The sequence below is a fragment of the Periplaneta americana genome, chromosome 8 (genome assembly GCF_040183065.1).
Source record: "Periplaneta americana isolate PAMFEO1 chromosome 8, P.americana_PAMFEO1_priV1, whole genome shotgun sequence".
NCBI lineage: Eukaryota > Metazoa > Arthropoda > Insecta > Blattodea > Blattidae > Periplaneta > Periplaneta americana.
The window spans coordinates 107,300,336-107,317,066 of record NC_091124.1 but is presented as its reverse complement, the minus strand read 5'-3'; the positions used below and the strand labels follow the sequence as shown (position 1 = coordinate 107,317,066).

At 39.4% G+C, this 16,731-nt stretch overlaps 2 protein-coding genes across 14 annotated transcripts in view; both read left to right on the top strand.

Moving 5' to 3' along the window:
- The window catches only part of LOC138704936 (monocarboxylate transporter 7-like), a 94,847-nt gene that overhangs the window by 33,831 nt on the left and 44,285 nt on the right, over nucleotides 1–16,731 (top strand). For 10 of the 13 annotated variants that reach the window (XR_011333483.1, XM_069833376.1, XM_069833375.1 and 7 more), the window contains one exon: nucleotides 7,906–8,041. The exons of 1 other annotated variant lie outside the window; for it this stretch is intronic. Coding sequence is in view for 11 of the 12 variants with exons in the window: in XM_069833376.1 (XP_069689477.1) it covers nucleotides 7,906–8,041 (136 nt within the window). In the remaining variant the exon portion in view is untranslated. Of the gene's footprint in view, nucleotides 1–7,902; nucleotides 8,042–11,777; nucleotides 11,970–16,731 lie in introns of those variants that run through there. 2 more of the 13 variants (XM_069833383.1, XM_069833387.1) reach the window with 2 other exon arrangements.
- LOC138704932 (tigger transposable element-derived protein 4-like) lies at nucleotides 3,530–6,319 on the top strand. The gene is made up of 2 exons (XM_069833366.1): nucleotides 3,530–3,755; nucleotides 3,981–6,319. The coding sequence occupies exon 2, from the start codon at nucleotides 3,982–3,984 to the stop codon at nucleotides 5,926–5,928; it is 1,947 nt and encodes a 648-aa protein (XP_069689467.1). The 5' UTR covers nucleotides 3,530–3,755; nucleotide 3,981; the 3' UTR covers nucleotides 5,929–6,319.

Genomic DNA, 16,731 nt, shown 5'->3' with positions numbered 1-16,731 from the left:
CAGGGGAGCCATGCAGCAGTACAACGTGGGAGCTCCTTTTGAGAGGATCGCCATCGACGTTGCTGGACCGTTCCCGGTCACGGATCGCGGGAACCGCTACCTGTTAGTAGCCATGGATTACTTCACAAAATGGCCAGAGGTGTACGCGATTCCTAACCAAGAGGCTTCGACGGTGGCCGACGCGCTGCTTGACAACTTCATCTGCCGATTCGGGGTGCCCCGGGAATTGCATAGCGATCAGGGGCGCAACTTCGAATCCAACCTGATGGGAGAATTGCTCGAGCGTCTGGGGGTGCATAAAACCAGGACCACTCCCCTCCACCCACAGTCCGATGGTATGGTGGAACGCTACATCAAAACCTTGGAAGAGCATCTGCGGAAGGTGGTGTCCAACCATCAACGAGACTGGGATGCCAGAGTCCCACTGTTTCTCTTGGCCTACAGAGCTTCGGTCCACGATACAACAGGGATGACACCGGCAAACATGGTCTTCGGGAGAGAGCTGCGGCATTCTCTACAGGCCAGGGACTATGGCAGTTCACCGTTATGCCGTTCGGCCTCTGCAATGCCCCGGCTACATTCCAGAGACTAATGGAGTCCGTAATGAGAGGCCTGACATACGACACCTGTTTGCTGTACCTTGATGACGTCATCGTGGTGGGCAAGACTTTCAGCGAGCAGCTGTTGAACCTGAGGAAAGTGTTCGAGAGACTGCGACAAGCCAGGCTGAAGTTGAACCCGAAGAAATGTCATCTATTCCAGAAGAAGGTCAACTACTTGGGACACGTAGTAGGGACCAACGGAGTGGCCACGGACCCGGAGAAGCTACAAGCCGTCAGAAGATGGCCGAGACCGAGGGACAAGCAGGAGATGCGCCGCTTTCTCGGCCTCTGCACTTATTACAGAAGGTTCGTAGCTGGGTACGCCAACATCACTAAGCCTCTAACCCAGCTGACCGAGGAGAAACGACAATTCCAGTGGACAGACGAGGCGGAGTCATCCTTCCAGTCACTGAAAGAGGCGCTCTGCACTGCTCCTGTACTGGGATATCCCATCCCTGGAAGGAAGTTCACGCTCGACACGGACGCTAGCAACGTAGGCATCGGCGGAGTACTCTCTCAGGAACAGGACGGGCAAGAGAGGGTGATTGCCTACTTCAGCCGAACATTGTCCAAGGCTGAGAGAAACTACTGCGTGACCCGTAGAGAACTTCTTGCTATTGTGGAAGCCCTGAAGCATTTCCACAAATATTTGTATGGCCAAGAGTTCCATCTGAGGACAGACCATTCTGCACTCACCTGGCTATTGGGCTTCAAGAATCTGGAGGGGCAGACCGCCCGTTGGGTTCAACGACTGCAGGAGTACAACTTCACCTCCGAACACCGACAAGGGAAGAAACATTCCAACGCTGATGCCTTATCACGACGTCCGTGCCCGGATGGCTGCAAACACTGCCTGAAAGTAGAAGAGCGGGATGGCGCCCACACAGTCCGAGCAATTGCCGCCCAGCCGAGCCCAGGATGGGATAACGCCGCCATAAGGAGGGAGCAGCTGGAGGACCCAAACATTGGACAGCTACTACGTGATGTGGAGTCCGGCCAGAGACCAGTATGGGCCGATATCGCCAACCGTAGCACCACTTACAAGAGCTACTGGGTCCAGTGGGAATCCTTCACTGTCAAGGACGGTATCCTGAAGAGGATTTGGGAGTCGGCCGATGGAAGGACCCACATAGAACAACTTGTCCTGCCCAGGAGCAAGGTGAAGGAAGTGCTGGAGGAGACTCATGCTGGAGTGACTGGAGGCCACCTGGGAGCCAACAGGACGCTGGACAAGTTAAGGCAGAGGTTCTATTGGTTGCATCAGAGAACCGACACGGAACAATGGTGCCGAAGATGCGACACCTGTGCAGCCAGTCGCGGACCAAGGACCCGCAGCAGGGGAGCCATGCAGCAGTACAACGTGGGAGCTCCTTTTGAGAGGATCGCCATCGACGTTGCTGGACCGTTCCCGGTCACGGATCGCGGGAACCGCTACCTGTTAGTAGCCATGGATTACTTCACAAAATGGCCAGAGGTGTACGCGATTCCTAACCAAGAGGCTTCGACGGTGGCCGACGCGCTGCTTGACAACTTCATCTGCCGATTCGGGGTGCCCCGGGAATTGCATAGCGATCAGGGGCGCAACTTCGAATCCAACCTGATGGGAGAATTGCTCGAGCGTCTGGGGGTGCATAAAACCAGGACCACTCCCCTCCACCCACAGTCCGATGGTATGGTGGAACGCTACATCAAAACCTTGGAAGAGCATCTGCGGAAGGTGGTGTCCAACCATCAACGAGACTGGGATGCCAGAGTCCCACTGTTTCTCTTGGCCTACAGAGCTTCGGTCCACGATACAACAGGGATGACACCGGCAAACATGGTCTTCGGGAGAGAGCTGCGCCTGCCCTGTGATCTGCTGTTTGGCACGCCACCCAGCGCCGACCAGCCAGCAACTGACTATGTGGCAGAACTCACCGAGAAGTTGAATGGAGTTCACCAACTGGCCAGAGAGCACCTCAAAATGGCCAGCGACAGGATGAAGGTGCGCTACGACAGATTGGCCAACTCTGCAGGATTCCAGGAGGGCGACCTGGTGTGGCTGTATCGACCTACCAGGACCAAAGGGAAATCACCAAAGCTGCAGCGTGCCTGGGATGGACCATACCGCGTGGTGACCCGGATCAACGACGTGGTGTACCGGATCCAGCGACAACCTCGAGGGAAGATGATGGTGGTGCATCTGGACCGATTAGCCGCCTACCAAGGGACTGCCCGGGACGAGCAGCCCTAAGGAGGGGGCAATGTGACAGCGACGTGAGAATCGAACTCACGACCAGCGTCCCGCAAGAAAGCAGATCGCACAGGCTCCACGGAACATTGAGTGACGTCGCGCGGTGAAGAGAAGAGAGAGGGTGTATTACGACAACGCGACGAGTCTGCGCGCGCAGCTGCTATTTAACGCAGTGAATGTGGAACGACCTTCCCGAATAGTCCAGAAGTCTGTCGTTGTAGAGATATCGAGATAATTCTCTACACACCTGTAGAAGGTTCTCACAACTATGATTTTGCTATAAAAGAGCAGGCGCCAGCGAACGAGAGTCAGAGTTTTCAGTTATTCAGTCAGTGAGAAAGCCAGAGCAAGCAAGCCAGCCGGAGTTCGACTCGAGTGTGCGTCCGCATCTGCGTCAGCATCCGAAGGCCTGAGTTCGAGTGCAGTGGACCGCAGTTGGAGGGACCTGAGTTCGAGTGCAGTGGACCGCAGTTGGAGGGACCCGAGTTCGAGTACAGTGAACTGTCTCTGAAGGTCTGTGGTTCGAGATACCGTGAACTCGAGTGACTGAGATAGAAGAACTGTGAACTGAGAACTGGTAGTTCTGATTTGTAAATAGTGATTTGTAAATATTAGTTAAGATTAACAGTTCATTGTTGTGCGTAATAGTCCAAGTCAATTGTCATTGTCGTCGGTGGAGTGCTATAACGAATAAGGGAGACTGGGGAGGTTTGACCATAGGGGAGGTTTGACCCATCTCTATAATTTGAAATCCCGCCATTTTTATCTCTGCTATTTGTCATGGTTCTCTTTGCTTTTAATGTCAGAGGTAATATTTATGCTCATCAAGGCAGTGAAACCAAGAACAGCTGAGATTCTACTTCCTGTTTGATTTGTTGCTTGCTGATGTTGGTTTGATGCTCTTGTTTATAAGAATCCAAGTAAGTAATTGCAATCTTAATGGTAATAGTGATAGTTACATTTGATTCTACATCCTTTTAGGTTCAATTTCATATATTTATTGTGTAGTTTTCTTTATTATTAAGTATATAAATATTTTAGTATATACAAAAAGTCCCATGAGGGAGGTTTGACCCAAAATTGCAGGGAGGTGTGACCCATGTTATGGTGTGTGATTTCATAACATTTTTTTTATTTCTTAATAGGATGCCTTTCAAGTGGAAACCTACTGAAAATCCAAGGAAGAAAGTAGATCCAGGAGTAATGAAAGCTGCTGTAAAGCGTGTCCTCGATGATAATGTGAGCATTCGAGCAGCTGCAGTTGAATATGAAGTTGATAGGAAGACTTTAGGGAGGTATGTTACTAAAGTAAAGGAAGGAAATGAAACAGCTTTCAAGGCAGACCACAACAGCTCTCAGATTTTTAGTTCAGAAGAGGAAAATGATTTAGAAAAGTACCTTCTAACAGCAGCTAGGTTGAATTATGGTCTTACTCCTAAAGAGTTGCGAAGATTTGCTTATGAATATGCAGTCGCTAGAGGTAAACCAATCGGTGATAATTGGAAGAGAAACAATCAAGCCAGTTATGATTGGGAGAGAGGATTCATGCATCGTCACCCAAGACTGTCACTGCGGAATCCCCAGGGAAAAAGTCTAGGGAGAGGGACAGCCTTTAACCCAACAAGTGTAGGCGAGTTCTTCCAGAATCTTCGTTCTGTGTATCACACCAATAAATTTGGCCCAGAATCAATTTACAATCTGGATGAAACTGGGGTAACAAATGTACAGAAACCTGGCAAGGTAATTGCACCAAAAGGGGAAAAACAGGTCTCAAAAATGACATCCGCTGAGAGGGGGACACTTGTTACACTTTGCTGTGCAGTAAGTGCAACAGGAAATGCTGTTCCACCATTCTTTGTCTATCCAAGACAGAGATTAAATGATAAAATGATTGATGGTGCTCCTGTGGGTTCTTGTGCTGGTGTTAGTCCAAGTGGGTGGATGACTGGAGAGACCTTTGTTCATTACTGGGAACACTTTATCAAACACACAAAGTGCTCTAAAGAACGTCCTGTGCTTGTCATCTTAGACAACCATGAATCTCACGTAACACCACAGACACTTCAGATCGCTAAGGACAATGGTATCACACTAATAACATTGCCACCCCACACAAGCCATAAAACTCAACCACTTGATAGAACTGTATTTGGGCCCTTCAAAACTGTTTACAATCAAGCTATTGATGACTTCATGACCACTCATCCAGGAGAGACTGCAACTATCTACCAGATCCCAAAATTTGTTGGAAATGCATTTCCTGTTTCTTTCACTCCTGCCAATATAATCAGTGGCTTTAAATGCACTGGGATCTGGCCATTTGATTCCACTATTTTCAATTCTACTGATTTTATGAGCTCATATGTAACTTATCGACCAAGTCCTGCCAGTGAAGATGCAGCAGCCATAAGCAAAGAACCCCATCCAACACTGATTACCCAGCCAAGTTGTAGTGGAATTTCACCAGAACAAGTAAGACCTTTCCCGAAAGCTGGTCCAAAGAAAAGTAAAAATGGCCGCAAAAGGGTTGTTAGTCGTGTGTTGACAGACACACCTGTCAAAGCAGCTATTGAGAAAGAGTACGAAGAACACGTCAATAGGAAGAGAAATCAGGCTACCCTTCCTTCCAAAACTATTAGGAAAATATTTCCTAATGACTGTGAGGACTCTGTATCAATTGAAAAGGAGAGGAAAAAGAGAAGAGAATCTCACTTTACTCCTACGGCTGATGAGGACGAGGCTTCTGAAAATATAACTGATGATGACGACTGCGAGGAGGTGAATAATGAAGATTGGGGAGTGATGTCTGCTAAAAGTGGTGATTTCGTCTTGGTTAAGTTCTGCACCAAGTCGACAGCATGCCATTATGTTGGAAAAGTTATACAGATCAGAGAATATGAGTGTAAAGTGAAATTCATGCGGCGCTACCGATTCGGGTCAGACTGCTTTGTGTATCCTGATGTTGAAGACACTAGTTATGTGCCATTTGAAGATATGAAAATTCTTCCAAAACCAGTTTTTCAAGATGGAACTGAAAGAATGTCTTCAAAACTTAGGTTCTCAGTGAGATTTATTAATTTAAATGTGCGTTAAGTGAAAACAGTGCTATTTCTCAGTGGAACTTTCACTATTTTCTATATTTTTATAATATTTGTGTTTGGTACTTTTGTTAGAAATAGTGTTCTTTGTATTCATGTTCCTAATTTATTTAAATATTGCAGACTTGTACTGTTTTGTAGGCTTGGGTCAAACCTCCCAACATGTGGGCCAAACCTCCCTTATGCGGGGAGGTTTGACCCAGAAAGTAGTATAATTAAAAAACATATATGAAATTTAATACATTAAGAATAGGCTGTTCTGTAATTTACCATATATGTCTGAGATCTTAGTCTATCTAATGGTATGTTTTCATCACCTCTAAGGAAATTTATTTTTGGAAATAAAAATAAAATAAAAATAATGGGTCAAACCTCCCCAGGCTCCCTTACTGTGTGAGTGAAGATCCAATTGTTGACGAGAGCGTTTAAGGTGTATTGTAGAAAGGAATTATTGTTGTGACGAATAAATTACATTGTTGTTACTAAATAAAATTTACAATATATATATATATATATATAAATAGTTGCAGGTCTTCACTATATAAAAAATAAACAATAAAACTGAAAAATTCATGTAAAATGCTATGTGAAGAGATGCTTACAATCTTTAATCTGTACTTATCTAATTTGCTTGTGTCCATATTCTTATTATACAGTTATTACACGCCTTTTATGTGTCCAAAAGATATATATATATATATATATATATATATACCATAATGTATGTGTTGAGATTGTATCTTGAAACCTTGATATTTACAACAGATGATATGTTTCTGTATTAGGTTGTCTTTTGTTGTTAATTGACGACATGAACTTGAACGTACACTATGACCGACGATAATCTTAAATATGGTTAATTTGAGGTAAATATCAGCATTCTAATTTTGGATGTGAATGAGCGTGTGTGTTAATTCAATGTTGATTGTGCAGAGGCTGTGTGAAATCTTCACATTGTAACTTTATTCAACCTTCTGTTCATTAGTAAGGCACTGTTGATTGGGTGGGGTGTAGCAGTGATATACTGTAAGAAAACATTCGGTATAAAAAAGAATTCCACTTTTAGTACTAGTCACTGCGATATTGTTATTTTTAGATCGTAGAGAAAGAGTTATTCACCGAAATATTATTCTGTTCTTTAGATAATTATTTATATACCGGTATCCATATTTTTTACTTTGAATAAACTTTATTTATTCAGCTTTCTTCAAGTGGAGGCTGACTACAAGACAAAGCTTACCATAAAATTGTATTTTTTTTTTTTAAGGAATGGCAGGTAAACAATTATAATGAAAAAAGAGAAAACAAAGAAGTAGGAAAAGAAAAAGAAATAACACAATTACAAATAATTGCAAACGATTAAACAAATCATCATTAATTCTAGAAGTAACATCAAATCTTCCTAGTATCTATTTGTTATCAGATGATCGCAGTCATCTGTTCAGCATTAGTTGCAGGACCCAACTTAAGTGGGCAGATAACTATAGGAAAGAGATCATTCTATTTAAGCATAGAGATGGTTTTTTAGAATTTTTATAGATCCCTTCACTGCAGACATAGATACTTCAGTACCGGTAACAAGACTTTGTTGTAGACCAAACTGCTTGCAAAAATGCGCGAATCTTTTTGTAATGGTTCCTTTAGCCCCAATCAGTAATCCAGTAACTTCGATCGACGTTAGATGATATTTTTCCTTATATATATATATATATATATATATATATATATATATATATATATATATATAACTTTCACGTGTTAATTTATTCATAAGTGATATAGTGATCAAAGGTGTGTAATCAAGTATATAATTAATTATTTATACATTTCAGTATTTTTCCTCTTATTAATATGTTGCGCACTAATATTAAAAAAAGAGTACGATATTTTGTCAAATGCTACTTCCAGATCTATAGCTACTGCAACTTGTCATTAGGCCTACGACTTATTTGAAATGTGGGAATGTTGACAGGTAACAATCCCAAGCATACTGACAACATCTGGTCTTCTGATTTGCCACATATTAAATGAGTCAATATCAATGTCTGTACAGAACACCCAATGGATTTGGTTGCCCGCAATTTATTGTGCAGCATGGAATTTAGCAGGTGAGTAATTTTCAATAGCATCAATGATATGTTATACATTTTTGCAAATTATAATGAAAATAACTAAAATCCACAGATATGTTATTATGACGTTAATTTTGTTACTTGCGACAAAATACTATTGTACACTGTGATAGGATAATCGTAAAGTACTGCAGGAGAATTCCTCGTATCCGGCAACTATGGGACAAAGCCAGTGCCAGATAACTGATTTTGCCGGATAATTGGAAAATACGCGTTTATAGGTTACCGGTATGTAAAGACATACTGTTCTGTACAAACATTTTTTTTTCCATGTTGAAATTTAGTAATTTTCATATAAATATTTAAAAATAAAGTTCTGAAATACGTACAATGTCTATGTTTAGTAGGTACTACTCAATACTGTAATGTACATTCATCAGTTCATAATTTATTGCAGTGCATAATAGCATAAAAAATACTAAACGTTTTCGTAACCTTATGGCAATTTTAAATAGTGGCCATGTAAAATGATGAGCAGTGTGGCCAATGTCGCAACTATGAAGATGAAGTATCACTCGATGATTTGAACCTCTTTAACATATATCTAATGTCTTCTTGTTTATATCTATACTATCTATCACTTGAATGAAACTTTTATGCGCTGTAGGAACAGGGAATTTCACGCTTTCCTATTTAAACTCGTCCAACGCCCCTCGATCTCCAGGGACATAACGGGGTTTTCTGTCTATTTTTTCACGCGTGAACAATGTAAAGAGTAAACAATATGCGGCATGTGTGATCCCCGAAAACTACTCACATCTTCGTCTGACTCTTCTCTTTCGCATGAATGACTTTTCTTTTTGGCATAGCTAAAAGTGCCGTGTTTTGGTATTGCCAGTTATTTGGGTGCCGGATACGAGGGATTTTACTGTATTAATGGACTTGGAATGAAAGCAGAGCAAGTTTCTATTCCTTCTATATCCTTTCTGGGCCATTCACAGTCTGTCTGTTAATTCTGTAAACAGCAATTTTAGAAAATCAACACTATCAATATATTGGAACCAATTGCATTGATATTCTCTAAATCTTCTATATTCTTCGCTATGAGGCTCAACTGAAAAGACAGAAATGCGCAGAATTCAGCAAAAAATTAATTTCTTATGAATTGTAACACATTTCGATCATCTAAGAAATGTATATATTTTTAAGAAGTAATACATCCACAATAAAAGAGACAAATTGTTTCATCACTTAATAATAACTTATTAAAAATATTGGCGTTGTAAACCTAAAATAAGGAATAATCTTTTAAAACATAAAAAATACAATGTGGCTTGAGAAAGCAAGCCTTCATATAGGATTAGGGTCTGCCTAAGGGCAGCTTATTTTTTTAACACAAAAGTATATTATTCAAGTATTACACTTAGCAATAAAAAGAGAGATTACTTGAAAGAAAAACTGAATGAAGTAGAAACAAATAGTAAGAATTAGAGATTTATATAAGGGCATAAAGGAATTTAAGAACTGACATCAGGTAAGCATAAACATGATTAGGTCCACACCTGTGGAGTATCAGCGCGTCTGGCTGCGAAACCAGGTGGCTTGGGTTCGATTCCCGGTCGGGGCAAGTTACATGGTTGAGGTTTTTTCCGGGGTTTTCCCTTAACCCAATATGAGCAAATACTGGGTGACTTTCGGTGCTGGAGCCGGACTCTTTTCACTGGTATTTTCATCTTCATTCAGACGCTAAATGACCTAAGATGTTGATAAAGCGTCGTAAAATAACTACTAAAAATAATCATGATCAAGGATGAGAATGTTAACTTCCTTGCAGACTCTCATTCAATCCTGAACAGATGATTGTATATTAAATTATTGGGGATCATCAGTGTGGTTTTAGGCATAATAGTAATATATCGACTATTGCTCAGACTTTTTATATTCGACAGATATTGGAGAAAAAATGGGAATATAAAGGTACAGTACATCAGTTATTCATAGATTTAAAAAAAGGCATATCACTCGGTTAAGAGAGAAGTTTTATATAATATTCTTATTGAATTTGGTATTCCCAAGAAACTAGTTCGATTAATTAAAATGTGTCTCAGTGAAACGTACAGAGGAGTCAGATGCTTTTCCAATTCACTGTGGGCTAAAGCAAGGAGATGCACTATCACCTTTACTTTTTAACTTTGCTCTAGAATATGCCATTAGGAAAGTTCAGGATAACAGAGAGGGTTTGGAATTGAATGGGTTACATCAGCTGTTTCTTTATGCGAATATGTTAGTATAAAATCCACAACCTATTAGAGAAAAAACGGGAATTTTACTTGAAGGAAGTAAAGAAATAGGTTTGGAAGTAAATCCCGAAAAGACAAAGTATATGATTATGTCTCGTGACCAGGATAGGCCTACTGTACGAAATGGGAATATAAAAATTGAAAATTTATCCTTTGAAGAGTGGAAAAATTCAAATATCTTGGAGCAAGAGTAACAAATATAAATGATACTCGAGAGGAAATTAAACGCAGAATAAGTATGGAAAATGCCTGCTATTATTAGGTTGAGAAGCTTTTGTCATCCAGTCTGCTCTCAAAGAAGCTGAAAGTTAGAATTTATAAAACATTTATATTACCAGTTCTGTATGGTTGTGAAACTTGGACTCTCACTTTGAGAGAGGAACAGAGGTTAAAGGTGTTTGAGAATAAGGTGATTAGGAAAATATTTGGGGCTAAGAAGAATGAAGTTACAGGAGAATGGAGAAAGTTACACAACATAGAACTGCACGCATTGTATTCTTCACCTGACATAATTAGGAACATTAAATCCAGACGTTTGAGATGGGCAGGGCATGTAGCACGTATGGGCGAATCCAGAAATGCATATAGAGTGTTAGTTGGGAGGCCAGAGGGAAAAAGACCTTTGGGAAGGCCGAGACGTAGATGGGAGGATAATATAAAAACGTATTTGAGGGACGTGGGATATGATTGTAGAGACTGGATTAATCTTGCTCAGGATAGGGACCGATGGTGGGCTTATGTGAGGTCGGCAATGAAACTCTGGGTTCCTTAAAAGATATAAGTAAGTAGGTAGTATTATTGTGATTTCGCATGAGGAATGTTTTCTGCACTACTGCCATTTATTTCCTCCAAATGCGTGACAAACCGCTTGCATGTCATAGAAGTGAATTTGATCTAAACAAGAGGAAAAAAAAAATTGTTTGTCATTGTTATATCAACTGATGCGAATAGCACCATTATTTACAAAATAGATTTAATATGATTACGGTATGTCAACATAGCTATTACAATACTACCACTTTCATAATATAGATCGATCAGGCAGCGTGCGACCAGCACAAAGACCATGCAACACACGGCAAACAGTCTCCCGCATGCTTGGCAGTTGTATTATTACTGAACTTACCTTGATTATAAGAAGTGTTGGAAATGATGTCCTTCTGCTGCAACACATCTCTCAAGGATTTGAAATTTTAGTGGCTTTCATATGCTGTAGTTTTAGAGACATCAATTTCTTGTGCGAGATGCTAGAGAGAATTCTGAGGGGTGTGTTCCAATCTTTTCTCTATTTCATCTAGCTTTTCCTCAGTAAGTACACACCGTGTTCTTTTGCTGCTTTTATTCAATACTGATCCTGTTTCTCTAAATTATTTTACGAAGTTGCTTATGGTTTTGCTATGTTACACTGTAACATTAGGAAATTTTCTTCCAAATCATCTTTTTACCTTTCCTCAATCACTTTTTTTTTTCAGATAAGTCTCTACCATGAACATTTTTTACTCTAATGTGAATTTCTGTGGTGTCATGTGAGCAAGCTAATCTAAACACTTCACTAACACAATCAGAAGAGAGACTGAACTGGACTGTCGAGCATGTGGAGATGGTTAGCTGTGTGTTGCATAGCCTTCATGCCAGTTGCATGTCGCACAGTCGACCTACATTATGTAAGCAGATGCTCTATATATCTATACAGTACATTATTATAATAAAATTTAAGGAAACTATTTTCCAGTATTATTGATATTTAAATAAATTCCTCCTACTCGTAATAATTATAGAGCCTAAGCCTATACATTTAAAAATTCACTGTGATTGAAAAGTGGCAGCAACTTTAACCAGGCCTAGAGGTTGCAAAATGTTAAATCAATGAGAATAATTTGAGCAATTAATGAAATATCAGAAAGCAAAAAGAAGAAGAACAGAAGATCGCTCATTTCAATAAATGTGGAGCTAGAAACAGGCGAAGTAATGATATTATTATTATTATTATTATTATTATTATTATTATTATTATTATTATTATTACTACTACTACTACTACTACTACTACCAGTACTACTACTACTACTACCGGTATTACAGTATTATTCAAATCTTTCTCCCGAATCAAACTTAACATTATCAACAAGTATGGTTACCCACTGCTGACTCCTGGTTTAAATTATAGTTATGTGACGACAAAGGGCCATTTGTGCGTGCTTCAGCAGCTTCTTTACGTCTCTAGTTAAAAAGAAGAAATTTTGACACTAATTCGACATTAGGCCCAAAAGAGGAGAATCATGCAAACAAATAAATCTGTCTCCAAATTCAAATCTCAGGCCTTGTGTATGACACACGATTCTCCTTTAAGTATTGACGATAAAATGAGAAGCTATCTTCAGGGGGGTCAAGTGAGTTCAAGTGAATACATATCCGACCTTAGGCCCAAGATTCTTGGGTTAAAAAGTGATAAAATCCTTATTCTGCATTACCAACCCTACTTGTCATCCTATTATGGAAAATATCGAATTCTGCTTTAGAGCATCAATGTAATAAAATTCAACTCTAAATAATTATTTTGTTAGCCATTGTTATTGGGTCTACTGAAGGATAAAACCAAATTTATATTCGAAAAATCTTACCTACATACTCCTCAATAGTCAGCAGATCCAAAATGGTCTTAGTAGGCCATACAGAGACGCACTGGAAACTAAACAATAAATGTCTTATTAATATAGCTAAGATTTTCTGTAAACTTTGATGAAACTACCTATGTCCGGACACATTAGAACATACTTTATTGATTGCAAAGCCTCAAATTATAGATAATAAGCATGAGATCTGAACAGTAAGAATCACTACCATGGAAAGTAGGATAATTTTTCAAATGAAAATAACTACCGGTACTAGCCTAATATTAATTTATATGCAATTTATGAATAAGTAGGGTATGAAAGATATTTATACATATCGGTACTATAAATGAAAATATAACACTGGGAAACAATTTTTTTTTTGCATTGATACCAGCGCTTATTTTGACCTAATTTGGTTGTGTTGATTTCAAATCTGAAGCTAGTTTTTCTCTGTAAGTTATAGTTTTTTGCAATTCGACATTTTAATTTTTCATCTTAATATTAGCTTTTTAAAATACAATTTAATATTTTAAAGTTGAATACCAACTTGGATATTACCTTGGAGGAGATATTCTTAATGTATTCACAAAAATTTAGATACATCACAATATGCATTGAAGTTTGAAAATATGGCCAAATAAAGGCAGTTGTTTGGTGTGTTAATATAGTGAATATAGTAAACTCAGAGTATATATTTCGAGATGTTTCCTTGAAAATAACATGGTTGTCTACATATAAACGGCAGGTATGCAAGAAAATGGATATGGATGGCATGAAAAGTTCAAATAGGTTCTATTCAGGCAAGAATTTGCGCTTGTAGCTTTTGCGTTTGTGGACTTGGTCAGAGAAATTTCGTTTGATGCCCCAGCAGTAGTCTGCCATCAAATTCTTGTTCCATCATCCTTGATAACGTTCTTCCATCACCTTCAGGTCTTAATGGAAGCGCTGTCCCTGTTCACCACTAATAGCCCCAAGGTTCTTGGGGAATAGATCAGGGTGACTTTTCAGGAAATGGATCTTTACACTCATGTTGCACCCAAGATCGCGGAAAGCCAACATCATTCTTTCAAACACAGTCTCATAGTCTTGATACTTGTTTATCAGAACCGACTCATGCGAGGTGCAAGGACCACACTGCATACCATCTTTGCAATGCAGGGGCGTATTTTGCGGGCTACCGGGGCTACCGGCGGTAGCCCAAGGAAATTACAAAAGAAAAAGTTTATAATATAACATAATGTAATAATTTTGTATTATTAGTTTTACCATAGTAATTAAAATTAAAGTAATTGTTAGATATATTGTGTGTAATAATAGGGTCAGTGGTAGCCCAAACTCTTTAACCAGTATACGCCACTGTTGCAATGATGCTGCGAGGCTTATGGTTTTTCAAGCTGCGAGTTCGCGTGGTGTATTAGTTGCTGAGCACAGGTTGTGTCCGGCTTTTCCCTTCAGAATTCTCAGAAGTTCTTTGGAGGCAAATGGCCAGCAGACTTGGAGCTCACATATCCGGCTTTCTTCAGCCCAAAATTCCCTTTCAAAAACGTGTTTTCGCGTACCTTTTAATTGTTTAGTCTGAAGACTAGATGAAACCTCATAAGTGGCACCAATAAGGCATCCTTCAGAAGGCAACTGAGCCAGGAGATAAAAGGGTAGGGTGGCCAGTTCCATTTCCCTTCCAGACACTTTTCGTTACATGAGATGTACTGCCTGATAATATCAGATGTATCAACCAGAACCTCAATCATAGGTAAAAGCTAATGAGGAAGAGGACATTATCCATTTTTTGGGGATGACTGGTATCTTCAGTAAACTAGCAACACTCCATGTATCCAATAATATTATGTTTAGTTATGAGAGATCTGCTTCCAGTTTCTTAGCTGAGATTTTCCTACAAAATTGAGAGAATAAACACATAACTAATTTAGCTTCAAAACATAACATTGTTTCATATAACAGATACATCGACGACACCCTTATAATATATATTTTTTATTTTAGTAGGTTATTTTACGACGCTTTATCAACATCTTAGGTTATTTGGCATCTGAATGAGATGAGGTGAGGTGATAATGCTGGTGAAATGAGTCCGGGGCCCAACAACGAAAGTTACCCAGAATTTGCTCATATTGGGTTGAGGGAAAACCCCGGAAAAAACCTCAACCAGGTAACTTGCCCCGACCGGGAATCGAACCCGGGCCACCTGGTTTCGTGACCAGACGCGCTAACCGTTACTCCACAAGTGTAGACCCCTTATGATATATATGAAAGTAGTAATTCAAAGACTGAAATTATCATAAATGACTTCAACCTATTACTTTTGAAGACAGTAAAAATAGTTCCATAGATTTTCTTGATGTAAAAATCACAATAAAACCACCAACAAGAGCATTTGATATTTACTGGAAACCTACTTCCACTAATCATGCCACACATAGTTCCTCCGTACATCCCACCACACATAAAATTAGTAAATTTCGATTTCTAATAGACAGATTATTAAGTACTTCTTTGAGTAAAACAAATCTCAATAAAGAATATCAGTACAGTATATAATAAATTTAGCTATAGAAAACGGCCACACCAAAACAACAATACAAAACATCTTGAAAAAAAAAAGAAACTCAGAAAACAAAATAAGTGATCTACATTAACCCCACCAATACCAACAATTGGGTTTCTAAGGTCCACAGATTTAGTTTTTCATTATTAACTCACAAAGTATTTCGAATCAAATAAAAAAAACCGTAAACTGACCATCTGGATTTAATGTTCCTAATTATGTCAGGTGACCGTAAACTGACAAACTGTGAAATATTTTAAAATTATTTTCATAGAAAATAATAACAAAAATGGCAAACTTGTTATGGGCTTTATAGGGCCTCCCACCCCCCCCCCCCGTTGGTAAAAGAAAGGGTCAGAAGTTCAAGTATTTTTATTTATATTTTATTTTCAATTATTGTTTGAACGTGAATATGTTAGAAGGAAATCCACAAACGATTAGGGAAAATACGGGAATTTTACTTGATGCAAGTAAAGAGATAGATTTGGAAGTAAATCCCGAAAAGACAAAGTATATGATTATATCTCGTGACAAGAATATTGTACGAAATGGAAATATAAAAATTGAAAATTCATCCTTTGAAGAGGTGGAAAAATTCAAATATCTGGGAGAAACAGTAACAAATATAGATGATACTCGGGAGGAAATTAAACACAGAATAAATATGGGAAATGCCTGTTATTATTCGGTTGAGAAGCTTTTATCATCCAGTCTGCTGTCAAAAAATCTGAAAGTTAGAATTTATAAAACAGTTATATTACCGGTTGTTCTTTATGGTTGTGAAACTTGGACTTTCACTTTGAGAGTGGAACATAGGTTAAGGATGTTTCAGAATAAAGTGCTTAGGAAAATATTTGGGGCTAAGAGGGATGAAGTTACAGGAGAATGGAGAAAGTTACACAACATAGAACTGCACGCATTGTATTCTTCACCTGACATAATTAGGAACATTAAATCCAGACGTTTGAGATGAGCAGGGCATGTAGCACGTATGAGCGAATCCAGAAATGCATATAGAGTGTTAGTTGGGAGGCCGGAGGTAAGAAGACCTTTGGGGATACCGAGACGTAGATGGGAAGATAATATTAAAATGGATTTGAAGGAGGTGGGATATGATGATAGAGACCGGATTAATCTTGTTCAGGATAGGGACCAATGGCGGGCTTATGTGAGGGCGGCAATGAACCCCCGGGTTCCTTAAAAGCCACTAAGTAAGTATTATTGTTTGAACTTTTGAAATAAATATGT